The sequence below is a fragment of the Pseudorasbora parva genome, chromosome 9, assembly GCF_024679245.1.
Source record: "Pseudorasbora parva isolate DD20220531a chromosome 9, ASM2467924v1, whole genome shotgun sequence".
NCBI classification, from domain to species: Eukaryota; Metazoa; Chordata; class Actinopteri; order Cypriniformes; family Gobionidae; genus Pseudorasbora; species Pseudorasbora parva.
The window spans coordinates 47,584,949-47,606,261 of NC_090180.1; the positions used below are offsets into that span (position 1 = coordinate 47,584,949).

General features: G+C 35.1%; 1 protein-coding gene across 5 annotated transcripts in view; it reads right to left on the reverse strand.

The window, feature by feature from the left end:
• Nucleotides 1–21,313, reverse strand: part of tcf3a (transcription factor 3a) — an 82,499-nt gene that overhangs the window by 51,641 nt on the left and 9,545 nt on the right. For all 5 annotated transcript variants that reach the window (XR_010907659.1, XM_067452880.1, XM_067452879.1 and 2 more), the window contains exons 3-5: nucleotides 20,679–20,742; nucleotides 2,916–2,986; nucleotides 1,307–1,367 (exon numbers count right to left, since the gene is read on the reverse strand). Coding sequence is in view for 4 of the 5 variants with exons in the window: in XM_067452880.1 (XP_067308981.1) it covers nucleotides 1,307–1,367; nucleotides 2,916–2,986; nucleotides 20,679–20,742 (196 nt within the window). In the remaining variant the exon portion in view is untranslated. The remainder of the gene's footprint in view (nucleotides 1–1,306; nucleotides 1,368–2,915; nucleotides 2,987–20,678; nucleotides 20,743–21,313) is intronic.

Below are 21,313 nucleotides of genomic sequence, written 5' to 3' on the forward strand. Positions count from 1 at the left end.
TCTCCAGGTTATACACACGATTTACTGGAATTAAATATATATTTATAAAATAAAATAAAAATATAAACATCCAGTTAGTAAAATTATAAATGAAAAAAGTTAAAATTTAATAATTTATTAAAAATATTTATATATATTATATAAAATATACGACTTTATACTTGAAAATCTTTAAATATTTTATATAAAAACAGGCAATTTTGTACATTTTAAAAGTAATATATTTATATATAAATATATATTTAAATATAATTTAAGTAATTTAATGCATTAACTTTACATTTTTACATTAAAACGATTTAATGTGACATAATTCAATTTAAATTACACACACAGATACACATATAAAATCTAATTTATTTTAAACATGAATTTATATTATATATAAACACACACACACACACACATAAATTCATGTTTAAAATAAATTAGATAATATTTAAATTATTTTATAAGTGTATATGTGCGTGTAATTAATATACATATATATATATATATAAAAATTCATGTTTAAAATAAATTCGATTATACATATACATATATACATACACACACACACACACACACACACATTATATACATATCTAATCTAATTTATTTTAAACATAAATTTATATTATATATAAACACACAAATTCATGTTTAAAAGAAATTAGATAATATTTATATTATTTTATATGTGTATATGTGCGTGTAATTTATATATATATATATATATTTTATAATTTATATATATATATATATTCATGTTTAAAATAAATTAGATTTTATGTGTGTGTGTGTATATATATATATATACATACATACATACATACACACATTCACGTACGTTGTCTTTAAAACAGCACTGAAGCTGTGCTACTAGTAAACTAACACTAAAACAAATCAATGCATTAAATGTGTGTGTGTTGTGTATTGTAATTTCTTAATTGACTGATGGCGTTGGGCTGAGGGTTGCTGGACTCCATCTGTCCGTGTGTGACCTCGATGGGCTGAGGTGCGCCGTTTATGGGTTTAAGACTAGGCACAAACAACAAATTGTCCCATTATAAATGCCTAAGTGGTAATTAGTTAAAACGCAACCCCCACCCTTCCCAGCCCTGAGGTGGATTAACCCCCCGGCAGGAAAATCCAGCTCAGGACGGGGCGCGAGCGGGTAAACTTCACAAGCTGATCTGGTGTGGAAATGAGGTCGGATTGACTTGTAGTCTCCAAAAACACCTCATCCAAAAGAACATAATCTATCAATTTAAAAATCCACTTCCTAAAATTGGTGTGAGAAATTTCTCGGGTAACCGCAACTTACCGTCAATCTCCAAGTTGTACATGCCGTCATGTTCGGGGTAGTGATGGCCGTCTCCATACAGCTGACACACAAAAACAGCCCATTAAACACACACACACACAACTGAGGATGCTCATTTACAGAGGTTATACCGTTAAATATCATTATGGCTGAACGTTGTATACTACATAACATTAGGTGCTTAAAACTTTGCCAACTCGCAGCATTTACTGGAATTTAAGTTATATTTTAATTGCATTACATTTCAATTAAAAAATATAAATAACAGAGAGAAACTTGTATAGTCAAATAAAAAAAATATTTTATATATGTGTATGTGTGGGTGTGTATTTGAAATATCTGCAAAAAGGCCTGTTTTTAAAGACTTTCAAGTATGTAATTATATATTAGATACATTACTTTTTCCAAAACATTATTTTATTTTTCCAATCCATTTTATTTTTAATGCATTTTCTTCATTTATTATTATTTTTATTAAAAAAAGTTCCATTACATTATATTTTTTCAACACATTTTATTTATTTTATTTTTGTCCTATACATTTTCCCCCCAATATATTTTATTTATTTAATTTTTGTTTTTAATTTGGTATTTTCAAAACATTTTTTTTTTACCCATACATTTTTTTTTCAATGCATATTTCGTTTTTTTTTTTTTTCAATGCATTTTTTCCCCAATATCTTTTATTTTCATTCATTATTTATTTTAGATGGATGGAAATTAAATAATATAATTTTAAATTACATTTACTATCTGTATTCATTTTTTTTTTAAGTTTGAAAAAATGCCTGTTTTTCAAGACTTTTAAGTACGGTATGGGAAAATCCAATTTAATATACTAAAATTCAGAGAGAAAACGGCCATGAAAAATTAACCTTAACTAACATTACAGACGGAAGACAGAACTGATAAAAACAAAAGCGTCTGCAAGCTAATGAGCAAAATAGGGCAACGACCGTCTCACTCAGACACGTGATGGCCTAACATTCACGCGGCCCGACAGGTGAGAGATCAGCGCTGGACAGATCAGGTAAACACGAGGATCACCAACATCAACTAATCTCACCCACTGACCGACTGACCCACAAACACGCAGAGCTTACGGTCTAAAGATACGCCGCTTTCCTTCAAACAAACCATCGGCAGTCAAAACAGGAGCCCTCTTAAAGTGGGCCAATATCTGCTCCGGTTGCGATAGTTTCCTTTAGGGATTAGGATCTGAGCGCAGGCGCGCGCGTGTATGTGTGTGTGTGTGTGTGTGTGTGTGTGTGTGTGTGTGTGTTCCTTGTAAGGCTATACTTGTGAGGGTACAGTAAAATATGAAAACAACTCACTAGTGAGGACATTTGACTGGTCCTCACTAGTTAAAAAGGCTTATAAATCGGCCAAAACATGATTTTATTTAAATCTATTGTTTTGCACGTTTCTGGGATGGGTAGGTTTAGGGATAGGGGATTAAAAAAATAAAAAATCAATGGAAGTCTATGTAATGTCCTCACTAATATTGTGAAACAAGTGTGTGTTTGAGTGTGTGTGTGTGTGTGTGTGTGTGTGTGTGTGTGTGTGTGTGTGTGTGTGTGTGTGTGTGTGTGTGTGTGTGTGTGTGTACCCGCGTGCCAAACGAGGGACTGTTCGCTTCTCCTGGACCCCACGAGCCCGAGCCACTTCTTTCATCTAAACCTGAAACACAAACAAACATGGGTGTTAAGAAATACATATGCACCAATATAAAGATGCTGGAAAATAAATAATCAATAACAGCTTTTACGTTAAGGCCATTTTATCTACCACAAACATAGGTCTTTTTTGCTGTATCAAAAATCCAGTAAATCAGTGAAATATTCCTCCAGTGTAAATCATCCGTTCTCTAGTGAATATACAGTAAAGTGTGATTTATTCCTGTGATCAAAGCATTTATCATCATTACTCCAGTCTTCAGTGTCATGATCCTTCACTAATCATTCTCAGATCTGATGATCAACACACATTTAGGATTATTATCAATGTTGAAAATAGTTGCGGCGCTTAAAAATTTTGTGGAAACTGATCACAAGTTTTATAGATACTGTATTTTTTATGCAATTAATATAGTAAAATGCATCAAAACAAAGCACAGCATAAAATACAAATAATCATTTAGCACTTTTGAAAATCTGCCACAGAAAAGAGCATTCACTCCAATAAGTGCATAAATACATAAATAGATAAATGCATGAAAGAGATAAATGCATAAAAACTAAATGCATTACGTATTATTAAAATGCATATTACAATGCAAAAATGTATAAATGCATAAAAATAAATGTGAAAATACATAAATATGGTATTCGAAATGTAAAAATAGGAAGATTTTCATCAATATTTGGCTAATGTATATCCAATACGGCCCACTACGCTACAATTAATGCATAAATAAACTCAATTAAACAAACGCATTAATAAATGCACAAATATAAAAAAGCATAAATATACATGCATTCATAGATAAATGCACAAATAAATGTGTAATACATAAACTTAAAGTCATGCATTTATTTATTAACGCATTTATCTCTTTATTTGAGTTTAAGTGTTTTATTGTAGCATATATTGGTCAGTGCTGGATATATATTAGACTATATTTATGATAATCTAACTATTTTTACATTTGGAATCACATATTTCTAACTAAATGCTCTTTTCTAATGCATATTTTACTTATGCATTTATTTATTAATTAAAGCATTTATGCATAAGTAAAACTTGCATTAGAAAAAGAGCATTCAGTAAGAAATATGGGATTTGAAATGTAAAAATAGGAAGATTATCATCAATATTGGCTTATATATATCCAATACGGCCCACTACTCTACAATTAATGCATAAATAAACTCCATTAAACAAATGCATAAATATGTAAATAAATGCACAAATATCTAAATGCATAAATATACATGCATTCATAGATAAATTCATAACATACGTAAATAAATGCACAAATATAGAAAACGCATGAATATACATGCATTCATAAATGTATAGATACGTAAATAAATGCACATATAAAAAAGCATAAATATACATGCATTCATAGATAAATGCATAAATAAAAAATGCATAAATATATGCCTAAATGCATAAATGCACGTGTAAATACATACTCAAAGTCATACATAAATAAAACCTCATAGAAAAGCGTGATCTGTTAGTGCAAAACGTCTATATTTTTCAAAGTTAATCCGTCAGTGGGTTGCCTGAATGACTAGTGGACTACCAGATCTTAACAAGCCCTGTAGGCTGATTTCAGGTTTACTGAACCCCCATCACACGAGTGTCTTAAGCCTCTTTCACCAAGAGATTGTAGAAAGATGTTCGTTCACACCACGAGCGGTGCATTATCAGGTCAGGCAATGACCCGACTGAAGCTCGACGGTCGAAACTGCGTCTGTGTGTTGCATCTCTACATCTGCCAGCTTATGTGTGATCTGAGCTGTCGACCAAACCGCAAAGGTTTCAAAACCACAAAATGTCACTGAATATTTGCGCTAGAACTCAAAGCACAAAGGCTGGAAAGAAACGGAAGATTTTTAAAGATTGATGGTGCAGAAATTTCCCGAAACCGCCCCCCCGTCTGCGCCTTAACGCTCGCAAACATCTCTAGAGAGAAGCAGCTTAATTGTGTGCTGATTTGCATAATTGTGCATATTAATGAGGTCTCTGCTTATGAATATGCATTTTTGTTTTGTTGTCTAATTAAAAAGAGAGAAGGGGGGGTGATCATGACAGAGCCGGCGATGGAGCGGAACAGAAGTACGGCGGACGAGTGAATTACGACTTTAGAGACACGAGTGTGTATGTGTGTGAGAGTGTGTGTGTGTGTGTGGGGGGGGGGGGGGGGTCACAGGCTTGTGTCAGCAAATTCAATAAAAACGACAAGGGACAACACAACAGCACACACAGTCGAGTACACACACCACTGACGGAGCAGAACCAGCAAAACAGGAAAGAATTACTCAAGCACTACTGCAGACGGGCTGCTCACACACAATGAGGACGGAAAGTTCATTACGAGCCGCGCATTTATCCAAACACTCAACAATAACAACAATAACGCCACTTCCTGTCGCCGGAGGATGAGCATCTAGAGGACCGCAGCCGTTCCCTGCTGAGACGGCATCCGCCGAATGAGCTCATGGTTAAAAATACTAAACGTTATAAATAGCATAACACTAAAACAAATTATGCATTATAGTCGAAAGTATGAAACATGGATAATTATTACACTGTAAAAAAAGTGTGTTGATTTTTGTTGGTTTAACTTTAAAAAAAGTAAGTAGTCTGGTTGCCTTAAAATTTTGAGTTTATTGAAATTTGAGTTGATGCAATGAAGGAAATTGGTTTAATAAATAGAAACTCAAAATATTTTTGTATCTGAACCACATAAAAAATGTGATAAATCATGAAAATAGCATTATTTGGCAAGTTTTACTGCGTCATGAGAAATAAAACACAATTACCCAATATGCTTACAAAATCTTTTAATAATATTTTAATAAAGGTTGTCAAAACTCAAAAAAAATTCATTGAATTAACTCAAAATTTTAATTTTAATGAACTCAAAACTAAGGCGACCAGGTAACTTTTTCTAAATATTTTTTTACAGTGTAGGAGACCTGTGGAACATTAAATCAAGTGTGTAATAAGTGGAATAAATGAAGATTAGCTTCAAGTGAACACTTTTAAGATGAATTAAAATGTAAAAATAGGAAGATTACCATCAATATATTTATAAATTATATATTAGGGGTGTAACGATATTCAAACCGAACCGAAAAAGCGCAATACACCACCCACGGTTTGAACCGCGATACTCATGTGGAAACAATCAAGCCCCGGCCAACGCTGCACAGGCCCCGCCCACTTATGACAAAGCCCCGCCCACTGATGCACACACCCCGCCCACCTATGACAAAGCCCCGTCTGCTGCTGCATAGGCCCCGCCCACTGATCCACATGCCCCACACACTTAAGGCCCCGCCCACTGTTGCCACAGCCTAGCTCTCACTTCACCTTATGCCAATAAAAAAATATATAATAATCATTATAATATTATTTACTAAGTATACACTAACTTTTGTCTTCACGTGAAGCTTCATGGAAGGGCAAAGAGATCCAGTTTCCCCATTTAGTTCAGTAGGCAAAATGCTACCTTGGAGTCCCAGAAACATCGTCATTTCGTCGCTTGTTCCAAGATAAAAACACTCTCTCACCTCAGAAAAGCGCTTTGCTGTCCTATAAGCCGTTATACTGTAGGCTCCTTGTAGCACACACTCTTTAGTTACACGCGCCCACACGATAGTCCTATCACGCCGTATATTACAAGAGCAAGAGAACTTACGCACAAGCAACATTACAATGTCAATTTGTAATTCAAGAAATAAAAGTAAAGTACCAATAAATCATGTAACTGGAACGACATGTGAGATCTGGGAAGGCATGCAGGATCAGTTATGTTTCATTAACTCATAAAGTGTTTTCTGTATTCACCATGGCAACTGTTGTTTCCTTAACCCCGAAATGCAAAATTGAATAGCTTTTATAGGCCTATTTATTAAAGGGTTAGTTCACCCAAAAATTTAATTTCTTTCATTAATGACTCACCCCAATATCGTTCCACACCCGTAAGACCTCTGTTCATCCTCGAACACAGTTTAAGATATTTTAGATTTAGTCCGAGAGCGTATGCAAGTGTATGCACACTATACTGTCCATGTCCAGAAAGGGAATAAAAACATCATCACAGTAGTCCATATGAGACATCAGTGGGTTAATTAGAGTCTCTTGAAGCATCAGAAATACATTTTGATCCAAAAACATCAAAAACTATGAATTTATTCAGAATTGTCCTCTCTTCCGTGTCTCCAAAAAGATTCAAACGGTTAATGAATCAGTGAATCGATCAATGCTGTGGGTCGCCAGTGTCATGTGATTTCAGCAGTTTGGCTTTTTGACGCGATTCGAACTGCTGAAATCACGTGACACTGGCGACCCGAATCATTGATCGATTCATTCCGTTTGAATCTTTTTGGAAGAACGCGTTGAAATTCATAGTTTTTTATATTTTTGGACCCAAATGTATTTTGGATGCTTCAAGAGACTCTAATTAACCCACTGATGTCTCATTTGGACTACTGTGATGATGTTTTTATTCCCTTTCTGGACATGGACAGTATAGTGGGCATTGACTGCATTATGCTCTGGGACTAAAATATAAAACATCTTAAACCGTGTTCCGACGATGAATGAAGGTCTTACAGGTGTGGAGTGACATTAGCGTGAGTCATTAATGACAAATTTCATTTTTGGGGGAACTAACCCTTTAACCATGTTCATCAGTCATTCACTTGTCTGAGTAAAAAAAATGATTGTCCGGAGTTTCACTTTTCATTTTTATTTACCAATCAAATTAAATAATATACATGGAAAAATTACAACTGAATTAAATAATGTTATTAGATTTGTATTTTTGAATAAACATAAGAAATGTTGAAAAGCGTATGAAACTAAATCACCAGTAGGTGGCAGCAGGTGAGTCTTAATGAGTGAGTCATTGAGTCGATTCACCCAAACGATTCATTCAAGAACGAGGCAGTTGTTTAAGAACGGGTCATTGAATCTTTGATTCATTCAAACGCTGAATCATTCATTCACACCCTTGCCGTGAGATGCGTTATGGTTCTGCTGTGATCTATTTTCGCTGCTGAAATAGACCTATCATATGAAATCAGTGTCATTCAGTCGTGATTGTATTCAGGAAAACACACGCTTGGTTGTGTGGTGATGTTTAACTGTATCATATGTTATAAATATAAAAACTTTAGCGCCGTTTCTCTGTGTGAGTGGCGCTCAGTTCATTACTTTTATCCACTATCGATCGCCACTTACACTAAATTAATGCAGAATCGTTCTTGCATTTTGGTGATTCCCTAGTTATTATTTTTTTGTTATTGGCTTTTTAATCCTCTTGTCCATCGGGCAGGTAAAATTCACTTTCACTTGTCCCTTCAAAAAAATCCACTTGTCTCGGACAAGCGTTAATGTCGAGCCCTACTAATATATATATATATATATATATATATATATATATATATATATATATATATATATATATATATATATATATATATATATATATATATATATATATATATATATATGTGTGTGTGTGTTCTATATATATATATATATATATATGACACTGACCAATATATGCTACATCAAATGTATGCATAAGTGAATGCATAAATTCATAAATAAATGCATAAATAAGGATGTAAATAAGCGCATACATTCATAAATGCTTAAAATGTATAAATAGAGAAATGCATAAATAGATAAATGTATGCATAAACATGAATACAAAAAAATAATTAATAGATAAATGCATAAACATGTAAATGCATGTATATTAATAGATAAATACATATATAAACTTATAAATAAAGTCATAACTAAATGCATTAAGTAACAAATGTATGAATAAAAAAATGCATAAATAATACATAAGTGTATAAATAAACAAATATATAAAAAGTCATACATAAATGCATTAATAAATAGATAAATGTATAAAAATTTAAAAAATGAATGCGTAAGTCCATAAATATTTAAATAAAGTAATATATAAGTGCATTAATAAATGTGTAAATATATAAATGTAAATACATCCGTAAATTAAAAAAATGCATAAACGGAAAAATGTATGCACACATAAATGTGTAAATATGAATCAACTGAAATAAAGTAACAAAATGCATTAATACATAAATGTATAAAAAAAAAGATAAATGCATTAATAAACAGACAGCTAACTGGGAAGAGGATATCAGCCACAAAAATAAAGTAATTTCACTGGAGGAGCAAGTTATTATACTTTAATGAAAAATGATGAGGAGTTTTTTTAGAATAACATGAACTGATGAATCATTACCGATGAGACCAAGACTTCAGTGAATTAAAGGAATAGTTTAGTTCACATTTGTGTTCAGCTTGATGGTGAGTAAATGATGACAAATGTCATTTTAGGGTGAACTATTCCTTTAATAAAGTAGCAGTAAGCATGGTCAATGTTGGACGCATCAGGCGTTTCAGGTACAGGGGAAGTGAGATTTGTGTTTTCAGCGAGCCGTGGCGGGTGGGAAAAAGAGACAGAGATGAAAGACAGCTAATACTGTGAAATACTGTGAGAAACAACAGGAGGGTGATGACATATCAGCACAGTATGAAAAAAAACTCAAAAATAGAGGTGATCCATATTCATAAGCGCACCAAACATTCACTCCAATTAACAGAACTGATTAGTAGGAGGAAAAGTGAGAAATTCATTCAGAAAAAGACCCTTTTGCTCTCCCAGACGGCCATAAAAATCTCTTCACATTAATAGCGAACGGCTGAAGTTATGAGACATTCCCCTCTGCACCTGAATAAACAAAACTTTGCTCCGCAGGCCCAATAAAAAGCGTCTGCTACGTGTTTGAGCGTCTAATGGTTACAGCTGATCCGTTTGGCCTCCTCCGCAGAGGGCAGTGACCTCTCCGGATCACAACCACGCTTTATGTACACCACAAACAGGTGAGACTCGACCTGACACACGCCTGGACACATTGCACAATCTCAGCCAAGCCAAAGCCATCACATAAAGCTGAATATCCTATAGGAATTATGTCATGTGTTGTATTCGAGCAGCTGGGAAGCTTTAAAGGTTCTGTGTTTTTTTTTTTTCTAGGCTTGGTTGTGTTTATGGGGCGCAGTATAACATGTCTTCATACTTATTTTTTTTAAATGCCGTATTTTTCTTATATTTGACCGGTTTCCACTGTCCTTTGCTTCCTGCTTCTATGAAGCCCCTCCCTCCGAAAGACGCAATGCTCTTAGATTGGTTAGATGCCCAAATGTAGTTTCCTGCATTTTTATTGGCTGAAGTGCCAAGCACAGGTTAAGGCCACGCCCCTTCCCATTACGGGCAGAAGTCACATCTGCAGAGACTAGCGAGGGTTTATGACGTCACCAACCCAGGAAGAAGCTCGTTGTAGTCCAAACCGGCCATTTTTGTAGGCAATAAACTGCCATAAATTTAAAAGACAATATCTCCGTTTGCAGTGAACTTTCAGCTGTAACTTTGCAGAGACTGTTTATGCTCAAGCAGCGACATTACACACTAACTAAAGTTAAAAAAGTCAAATCGCATGACACCGCCCCTTTAAAACACTCCTGAAGGAGTTCACATGCATGATGGGCCTTGGAAAGGAAGGAAATAGTCTCCTGAAGAGTTTAAAATGGTGATCTCTGTCCATCAGAGGAGCCATCGCTTTAACCAAAACATGTGCAAAATGTTTGAGTGAGTCAACAAATATACAAAACAGTGAAAAAACAAACATTGAATCAGCAATACAAACGGATTTTACTCTCTAAAAAAAACAATGTCACAGAATTTGGCAAATTTTAAATGTAAAAAGTTCAAAGAAATTGTTCAAATTGAATTTCATTTCATTTCAAAAAATGTATTAAAGTTGTAGCATCTTTGATAATATTTTATATTTTTGATAACAGTATTCGTATTTAATCAAAACACAGAATCCAGAAAAATTGAAACCAACAATTTCTGAAGAAAATTAAATATCCCAAAGGGCACTATTATAATTAAAATAAATGTTTTAAATGATCAAAATTATAATTAAATAGATTTAACTATACAATTCTAAACTTTTTCTTTAAAGGTGCACTATGCAACTTTCCGTCCGCTAGAGGGCGCCTATTCTAAACAAAGGCGTAGTTTGATGACGCCAAGTGTGAGCGCAGTATCTTGGGACATGTGGTCTTCACCTCACAGCCGGTGGAAAATAGGACTCGGGCAAAAATCACGCTCATGGATGCGGTTATTAACGTTACTGTAGAGAAGCAGAGCAGGACCGAGGGTTGTGGAGCTGAGTACGGCTGCTGGAGCGATTGGTACACAAACACCCACCTCGCAAAACACCGGGACTTTTATTATGACAGGACTCAGTCGCCGGGCGCTTGCACTGATCCGCTCTTCCGGTCATGATTATGAGGTAAAGCAGCTCTGTTTATCATATTAGATACATTTAAGTGTGTTTAAAATGATGTTATGACGTTCCTCTGTGCGTTCACTTGTTCACACTGCTAAGAGTAAAGCGCTCCTGCCGAGTAAAACCCGAAACCGAGGATAGCGCAGATATGACGCAATTGACAGGCGACTCGCTCAAATGCTATGCTGACACGTCCTGGTTCATTAGTTAAAATAGCAATTTTCTCACAATTTACAAATAGTTGAAAACATCTGGGATATTTTAAGTACTCAACTGAACAAAATATATAACACCAGCCTAGTGCTTTTTGGATATTTTACTGCAAAAATATTACATAGTGCACCTTTAAAGCATAAAAAATATATATATTAAACAGAACTTCTGTAAAAAAAAAAATTACATGGCATTATCATCATTAAAATCATTAAGTTGTTAAAATTATAAATCAATATATTTAATTCTAAAATGATATTAAAGATCCATATAAATTAACAAAATTTAAGAAAAAAAAAAACAAACTAAAAAACATCCATAAAAACATAGATAACTAAAAAAGAAAAACACAAAATAAAATGCTTACTACAAAAAGGAAAAAACAGGAGCAATATTTGACTTGTATACCTATATGTGAGTGTATTAGTGCACATCTAGATATCTGGCATCACTAAGAGCAGGTTGTCATCTTCTAATTATGTATTACATATATTTAATTCTATATTATATAAAAATACATTCAATTAAATAAAATAATTTTTATTTAATTGCAATATTTGACTTGTTTACCTATATGTGAGTGTATTAGTGCACTAGATATTTGGCATCACTAAGAGCAGGTTGTCCTCCGTTTATGAGCAGATGAATCACGCGTGTCATCCTGAGCTCCGCTCTACCTGCCCGTACAGACACGCTAATTACACGCTATACACATGACGGCGTTTGAGGCCTGAGGGAATCGTGAGCGAGTCGTGAGCGAGCGCAGTGACTCAGGGCTCAAACTCTCACACAAAGAGACCAGAGCTATAATTATGAGGAGAAAACGCTGAGCGAGTCACACTTGAGTCATGGGCTACAAGGGTCCCAGACACACAAACACGAAACACGGTGTTCAACAGGACAGCCTCTTCACCGGATTCATCACTCGTTCTCACAGCATGTGACTCATAAGCTTATCACAGGTTATTTTGATTCAGCCTACATATCAAAAGCATTACTAGAGTATAATATCAGTGTGTTTCTTTAGGAATGGTTATATTGAGTTTTAACACTGTAAAAAATGCTTTTCTTACTTAGTGTTTTTGTCTTGTTAAATATCCAAACACTCTTACATTAAGAAACATTTACTAGACAAGAACAAATTAGTCTTGTTTTGGGGAAAAATAACAAATTAAGAGAGTTATGCTTGAAATAAGATAAAAAATCTGCCAGTGGGTTAAGTAAAATAATGTTGTTTTCAGATTATTTTTCTCACCCCATTGGCAGATTATTTATCTTATTTTAAGCAAAAAAATCTCGTATTTTGAGTTATTTTTCCCAAAACAAGACAATTACTTTTGCTTGTCTGGTAAATACTTTTTGTTTTAAGAATTTTTAGATGTTTGGACTCGAAACAAGACAAAAATACTAAGTAAGAAAAGCGTTACTAGAGTATAATAGGGCTGTCATTTTTGAGAAAAGAAGAATTTGAACGGATATCAAATATCAAGCAATGTATTCGAACATCTACGAAAATAATCTCAGAAAAAATAAATTCTTCTGTCAGGCGCAGTTGAAGTAAAAAGTGCCTGGGACAAACGCTGTCAAGATGAGAGCCAGGCTGTGACTATGGCATTATTCAACATTATCTTCATAACTTCTTACGAAATAAAAAGTTCACCCCTCAAAAAAAATGTACTTTCCTCTCTTGTCAACATTATAGCCTGGTGTGAGTGCTGTGCATCACGTCACATAAGGACACACTGAAGAGCAATCGGGTCAGGACGTTTACATAGTTACATTTTTCGTTTGATCGGTTCATGGAAAGGTTTATCCCACCCCTCTCAAACCCATTACAATCTCATTCGCTTTGGGCATTTTTATTCCAATTGAGGGGTTTATATGGAGCATTTTCATTCGGATTGGACTTTTAAACTGATTAAACGCACCTTTAGACTGTCAATGAATTGCGCTACATGGCACTTTAAAAACCGGATTGTTTTATTTATAGTTCGATTATGGATATTTCAAGTCATGTTTGAATACAGATTCGAATATTGAATAAAAAGTGACAGCCCTAGAGTATAATATCAGTCTTTGTGTTTGTTTAGGGACGGGCGTTATATTGAGTATTTACTAGGGGTGTAACGGTACAGGACTTCTGACATAGTGCATGTGTGTACTGAATGCAATGCGGAAAACATACTTCAACCCGAGATCCCATGCGAGCATTTTAAGTGTTCTGTCCATTTTATCAGATAACGCAAACGATAAATGCCGATTTGACGCTCTTTAATAGGACAAGAGAGAACGCGATCATCTCGTCATAGTCAAAGAAAAAACATGAATGAATATCTGAAGTAGGGATGTCAACGATTAATCGATGATCGATTAATTGTCGATAAGAGATTTGATCGATAAGACTTATCGATCATCGATTAAGCAGGGTCATACGCGTGCGTGAGGAAACGGGAGGAAAAATGAAGCGAGCGTGCCCGAGTTCTATTTGGAACCATTTTACTGCTGGAGTTACTCCTTCATCATGACTGCAAGCTTGCATGTGCATTCGCAAATAAAACGCACTAACAAATGGCTTCAGTCAGTGATGACTACTGGTTTTCATTCAGTGATCGGCTTTAGCACATACAGAGCAATGCATAATAACGATGATTGGGACGGTCATATTATATACCAGAAATGAGAACACTATTTTAATAAATGGTTGTAAAGTCATTGGGTTTAGGTGCTGTGTTCAGAGCGTTGTTCCTAGAGCGCGTGAACATCACGCGTCTCCCATTCTGAAGATGAATATCAGCAACTCAATTCAAGTTCACTTGTCCATTCGCATCATTTTGTGAAGATATATAATTTGTAATATTTTGTTAACTTTATATAAATCTGATTAATCTCATATAGGAAGCTTTTTGTTGAGTTAAATAACGCGCTAGCAAAGTTTTAGTGTAACTTACCAGTGCTGATTCAGCGCATCTGCTTCAGCTCGCGCTGTTCAAACAGAAACGCACGACTAATAATAACTATGATTGGGACTGTCACATTACATAACATTAATGAAAACAATATTTTAATAGATCGTTTTGAATTAATTGGGTTTAGGTGACGTTTCAGCACGTTGCTCTTGCAAGTGCGTCCACACATTCTGAATAACAGATCTGAGGCGGCGTTCGTGTTGTATTACATGTTATATTTGGGTATTAAATAAGTAATTTAATTAAATTATAAATAACATTGACTAATTTTACAATCCCATAGCCCTTTGTTTAGATAAAAAAATCCTTCTCATTCATTTGGTGAAGAACATGGCATTTTGAGCAGCATTGCACATCCTGCCATGCTGTCGGCTATAAGCCACTGCTGTAGACGCATATTTCACTATTATGGTTAACGATTAATCGATTAATTGATCGTTAATTTAAACGACGATGGATCATGGGAATTTGTGAAAATTGACATCCCTAATCTGAAGGTGTGTTGAGGATACAACTGAAACGCATCATGTGGTGGAATTGCTCAATTCGTGTCTCAATGGCGTCAATAAAACAGTTTGAGAACAATGAGCATCACATTTACCTCAGAAGTCATTCAGTGTCCACAGCTGTGAGTTCACTAGAGAAATCAACTCTTTCACTTAATATATTCATTACATTACCCTATATATTCACTATATTAGCCTATACATTCATTATATTAGCCTATATTTTATATATATATATATATATTTTTTCACTATATTAATCTATACACTCACCTAAAGGATTATTTAGGAACACCTGTTCAATTTCTCATTAATGCAATTATCTAATCATCCAATCACATGGCAGTAGCTTCAGTGCATTTAGGGGTGTGGTCCTGGTCAAGACAATCTCCTGAACTCCAAACAATGTCAGAATGGGAAAGACATTCAGATGGTAGAGTCAGAATTTGGCATAAACAGAATGAGAACATGGATCCATCATGCCTTGTTCCCACTGTGCAGGCTGGTGGTGGTGGTGTAATGGTGTGGGGATGTTTTCTTGGCACACTTTAGGCCCCTTAGTGCCAATTGGGCATCGTTTAAATGCCACGGCCAACCTGAGCATTGTTTCTGACCATCTCCATCCCTTTATGGCCACCATGGACCCATCCTCTGATGGCTACTTCCAGCAGGATAATGCACTAGGGGTGTCCATGGTTAACCGATTAACCGATTAACCGTTAAAAATTGCGTAACCGAGTGAAACATTTTGCTCGGTTAAGTGGCGTTGTGCTTTGAATTTAGTTGTAATATATTTTTGCACCCCTAGAGACCGCCAGAGCACTCCCAGACATTTGTAATATCCACAAGAAGAAGTCATGAGCAGCTTTCTAAGCGGGCAAAGAAAGTGTGGGAGCACTTTAAAAATGAGAGTGACGGGGCAAAATGCAAGTATTGCGATGCAGTGCTTACCGCATTTTTCAGGCTATAAGGCGCTCCGGAGTATGAGTCGCATCAGTAAAAAAATGCGTCATGAAGAGGAAAATAACATACGTCGCACTGGACTAAAAGTCGCATTAGGGCAGAAGCAGAGCGCGAGCCGCGCGCGCTGTACATAACGGATCAGAAGAAAGAAAGTTTGAAGCGAGAAACTTGTGAATGACTAGAGAAATGCAGGGGTTACTTTAACTGTAATGAAGAAAACAAAAAAGCTAATTGCGGACTGAAAGCAAGATGGCCGGAGCTGAAGGGACGAGTCCACAGATGCTTGAACTGCCGCGCGAGGCAAACGCTGTGTGAATCATTCTCGGCTGCATATTTTACTACATGCTCTAATCATGCAGGCGCCCTCGCGGCCACTCGCATTGCTCGTGAACTGGAGCGCATCTCATCCTAATTTAAAGAAACTCAGCGTACGCCTCACAGACATGAAATATATCTTAAGAAAGCTTGAAATGTCTTTTAACAATTTAAAACTAAAAGAAATAGGCTACTCTCTGATTATGTAATCCATGATGTGCATTTCTCTATAGGCGCGTTCACTACGGAGATGGCGGTCGTCATATTAATAAACTAAAAATAACCCTGACGCACACTATGGTTAACCGAGTATTAACCGCTAAGGGCCTCGGTTAACGGTTAATGAAAAACTTGAAAACGTGCAGCCCTATAATGCACCATGTCACAAAGCTCAAATTCAAATTGGTTTCTTGAACATGACAATGAGTTGACTGTACTAAAATGGCCGCCGCAGTCTCCAGATCTCAACCCAATAGAGCATCTTTGGGATGTGGTGGAACGGGAGCTTCGTGCCCTGGATGTGCATCCCACAAATCTCCAATGCAAGAGATGCTCTCCTATCAATATGGGCCGACATTTCTAAAGAATGCTTTCAGCAGCTTGTTGATCAATGCCACAGAGAATTAAGGCAGTTCTGAAGGAGAAAGGGGTCAAACACAGTATTAGTGTGTGCTCCTAATAATCCTTTAGGGGAGTGTATATTCACTATATTAGCCTATGTATTCTTTATACTGGACCCGTTACTGATGTCTGGATTATTAATGTGTTTAAATAAATCTTGTTTGTTTCTTCAGTAGAACACAAATGAAGATTTTCCACACAGGCACTAATGAGGAATCTATCTATATCTATATATACACATGATCATGCTGGTATTTTGATCTTCTTCAACGGAAGTAATGGCGTTAGGAATACTAGATGAGATTCGTCTGATATGAGGTAAAAAAAAATAAACACTGTTGTGTTTCTCGCAGAAAGCGATCATTTTGTGTCTTAAGACATCAATGAGTCGCCACGATAGGCATAAAAATTGCAGTTACTACAAATAAAACTCTTTCTGATTATGCCATCTTAGCCACTTGACAAAATAGTGTTGTCTGATTTACTTTCTGGGTTATTCGCGGTAAAAATAAAAATAAAATCAAGAAAACGAGATTCAAACAAGAAGACTAACCGTGTTAAACGATATAACAATCATTAGCTTTCTGTTGATAAAGTTATCCAAACAGCTGCTCATAATATATTAAAGCGACTTGTGTGTGCATGGTTTCTACTGAAGTGAAACTGGAAATCAAGGGTAATGTGAATATGACGTCTTTATGGATTATCTTGATTTAAACACGGTTGGAGACATTTGGGATAATGCAAGTCAACATATACAACACTGTTCAAGAGGTTTTGGGAAATTTTAAATCCAAAAATCATATTTTGTGCCTCATCTCATTTAGAAACGGATTTTTACAGTATGTTGCATTGAACACTTTTCAATCAGCACTGCAATAATGGCCTAAATAGAGTCATTTCAAAGCAAACGCATTAACAGAATGATGTTGCCAAAAGGCTGAATATTTAGCCCTACTACTGCAATGCAAGGATGATGATTTTTCTTTCCTATTCATGAAAACTTTGCATTTCTCTGTATTTTTAACACAAGTTCTGCTGTTATTAATATCTCACTTATTCTCAGTTTCAGGTACTCAGTAAATGAAACTCTGTGGCCAGTGACAGACTCAAATCATCCCACAAACAGCCTCCTCAAACTTCAAAACCAGTCAAGGACAAAATGACAGATACTATTCAATATCACTCAAATCAACAGATTTAATCAACTATAAAAAAGTTCGGCAGGACGAGTCACTCGCTATTCAACGACACATAAAAAAAGTTTTTGAGAGAAAGCCTGTGGTTTTACTCTTTGTGTTGATGAACGGCGAGCAGATCCTTCAGCCGTGACACTCATGCCATGGGAGTGCCATGCTGAAACTATACACTCTTCCACATGTCATCTATTGACTTATGAACAACTTTTGTCCTTTGCATGGAGGATTTGGACAAAGACACCAAGCGCCTGCTTTAGAGGAGACCATCACCTGACCAGATCTCGTTTCAAACAGATCGCCGCTCACATCAGATCAATGCAAGAGTTCAACAATATAAATGCACTTTCTGTCATTTACTGTATGAGTTTCTTCAGCCAAACACAACATATGATATCCGGAAATAAAGTTATTACTTTCCAAAAAAATCTGTTTTATTTTTTTCCATTTAGGTTTTTCTGATTTATTTGTGGTTTGGTTTCAATAGAAATCATGAAACATTTACAAGTGAACAACAATTTACTTATATATATATAATATAATTTTATTTTTTATGGATACAATTAAAATGAATTAACCAAAATGCGTTTCATTTTTCCACAAAAAAAAAAAAAAAAAATTTTGTTGTTTGTTTTTAATTGAAATCTTGAAACATATACAATTTAACATCAATTTAACATGAATACATTTTTTTATGTAATTAAAAAACTAAATATTCCCATCCAAATTATCTGTTTTCCATGTTTACATTTTTCTGGAAAAATTAATTAACCTGTTAAAATGGTTCACTTAAATTGTATTAAATTCAAAAGTATGTATAATAAATTCCAAACACTTAATTTAATAAATTATTCTCTCTTTTTTTCTTTTCACAATAATAGGGTGCAGTAAAATGTTTATTTTATTTAAATTGTGCTTTATTTTTTCTAGATTTATGATTTAATACAAATGTATTACCATGGTGATAATCAAAGGCATAAAACATTAATGTAATTCATTAACGTTGATCATTAAAGTAACGATTCCCTTTATTTTGGGGCAAAAAAGTGGTGCACAACAGATGTTAAATGTTAGAAAATGCGTAAAACAATTATTATTTTAAAATAATATCACAGTTTTTAATAATTTTGTTATGATTACTCTGAGAAGTAGTAATATATGTCAATTACTTCAAGTTAAACCGAACTCTAATTTTGGTGGGTTGTCGTGAAGAGCCGTGCAATAGTTCTCTCTAACAGTAGTGAAGTCAAATTATTTCGAATAGTACAATTATTTATTAATTCAAAAATAAATAATAGTAAAAAAAAGTCACGGTTCAATGCTTTATTTTAGATCAATAGAAAATTACAAATAATAATACATGAAAAAAAACTCTCTCTCCGCCAAACACAGAATTTTCTTTTTTTTGTGAGAAAACGCTTCCCGGCCAAAAGCGGAATTTTCCGAGTTTCCGTGTTTTCACTGTCAGACGCTATGGGGCTATATTACGCAACTTCTGAATGAGTACAGAATCTCCTGATCAAAACACATGTGAGGAAGACGCAGAAACAAGCGATCGTATGTATACAGATGCATATGCAAAATAACGATAATCAACATTAAACATCAAATAAATCAAAACTATCTAATGTTACTGAATGAGAAGTGGACCCAGAGCGATCTACAGGACTGAAGCATTAGAGGTGTTGATGGACTCGATCACCTCTAAATCTGATCTGCAGTCAGTCTTTCACAAACACGTGATTTTTGTTAAAAATGTTGCTTTTTTATGAAACTAACCCATATTCAAGAGTTAATAAAAAAGGAATGCATGAAGCTAAAATAAAACTGTTTAAAGTTTAAAAGAAGAGGGTCAGCTCTTTATTTTGATATACTGCATGCTCAGATTAACCAAAATATTCTATGGGCTATAAAATTGTGAAAATTGTCAAAAACCCTGGCGGTGGCTGGCAACTTTTTTTTTTAAACCCTGGTGGGGATAGAGTTAAAAACACTCCTGTCACACTGCACAAAGAAACCACATTCTTTCTCCAAATTTTTAGTTTAACTGTGAAACGGCAGAACTCGATTTCAGGAAAGTCACTCGAAAACCTTTGACTTCAAGCCAAAGATATCTAAACCTCCATAACCAACAGAGGCTGAATTTGGGGGAGATGGCGCGGCGACGGTGGGGGGCTGTTTTGCCTGTTGTTTTAATGTTTGTTGACATTGTTCGCCGGGGTGAGAGGACGACCCATTTCCCATCATCCCCTCCTCCCCCATGATGGAGGGCCGACAGCTGAGAACATGAAACGGCGAGAGCAAGATGGATCAGAATGACGAGGATCAAACAGGCTTCGCAAACACTGGGATTATAACGACAACGGCACGTGTGCAGAAACACTCGCCGGTTTCTGCAGAGCTGGAGAAATCCACAACGTCCAATATTTACCATGTTAAAACCAAATTCGCAAAAGGTGAAAGCAACAGTTCCTGAATCAGTCATCAAGTAACGTTAAAATGCTTACCAAACTGACTGGTGGGTAAAGCTGGGCCTCGGCCCTTCCCGTTTGGCATCTGATGAGGGAACATCTACCAAAGACAGAAAACACAGCATAGCTTAAAAAAACATAACAGATTTTAAATTCACCTTTTGCTATTTAATTAATGTCCTAAAACACAGTACGACCTGAAACTAAATCTGCAGCTGTAAATAAATGCACAAATGTTGGGTTCAACTCAATGATTTCAAAACATAACTACAAAAAAATGTGAAGTAACATTAAATTAAACCTGAATTTAAGTGAACAGACTGGAAGTATTTTCTTGTCAAATGTACGCCACACTTTAAAAAATGCTGCGTTGTCAACCCATGTTTGGATCAAATATGGACAAACTCAACCTATGGGTTTAGGCGTTTTATTTAAAATGTCATTTAAAAACAAGTTGGGTTTGTCCATATTTGATCCAAACATGGGTTGACAACGCAGCACTTTTTAAAGTGTGGCGTATATTTGACAAGAAAATACTTCTAGTCTTTGCACTTAAAAAATTCATGTTTAATTTAATGTTACTTCACATTTTTTTTGTAGTTATGTTTGGAAATCGTTCCAAACTCCAAGCAAATCCAACAAAATGGGGTTTTTTTTAGTCTACAACACTA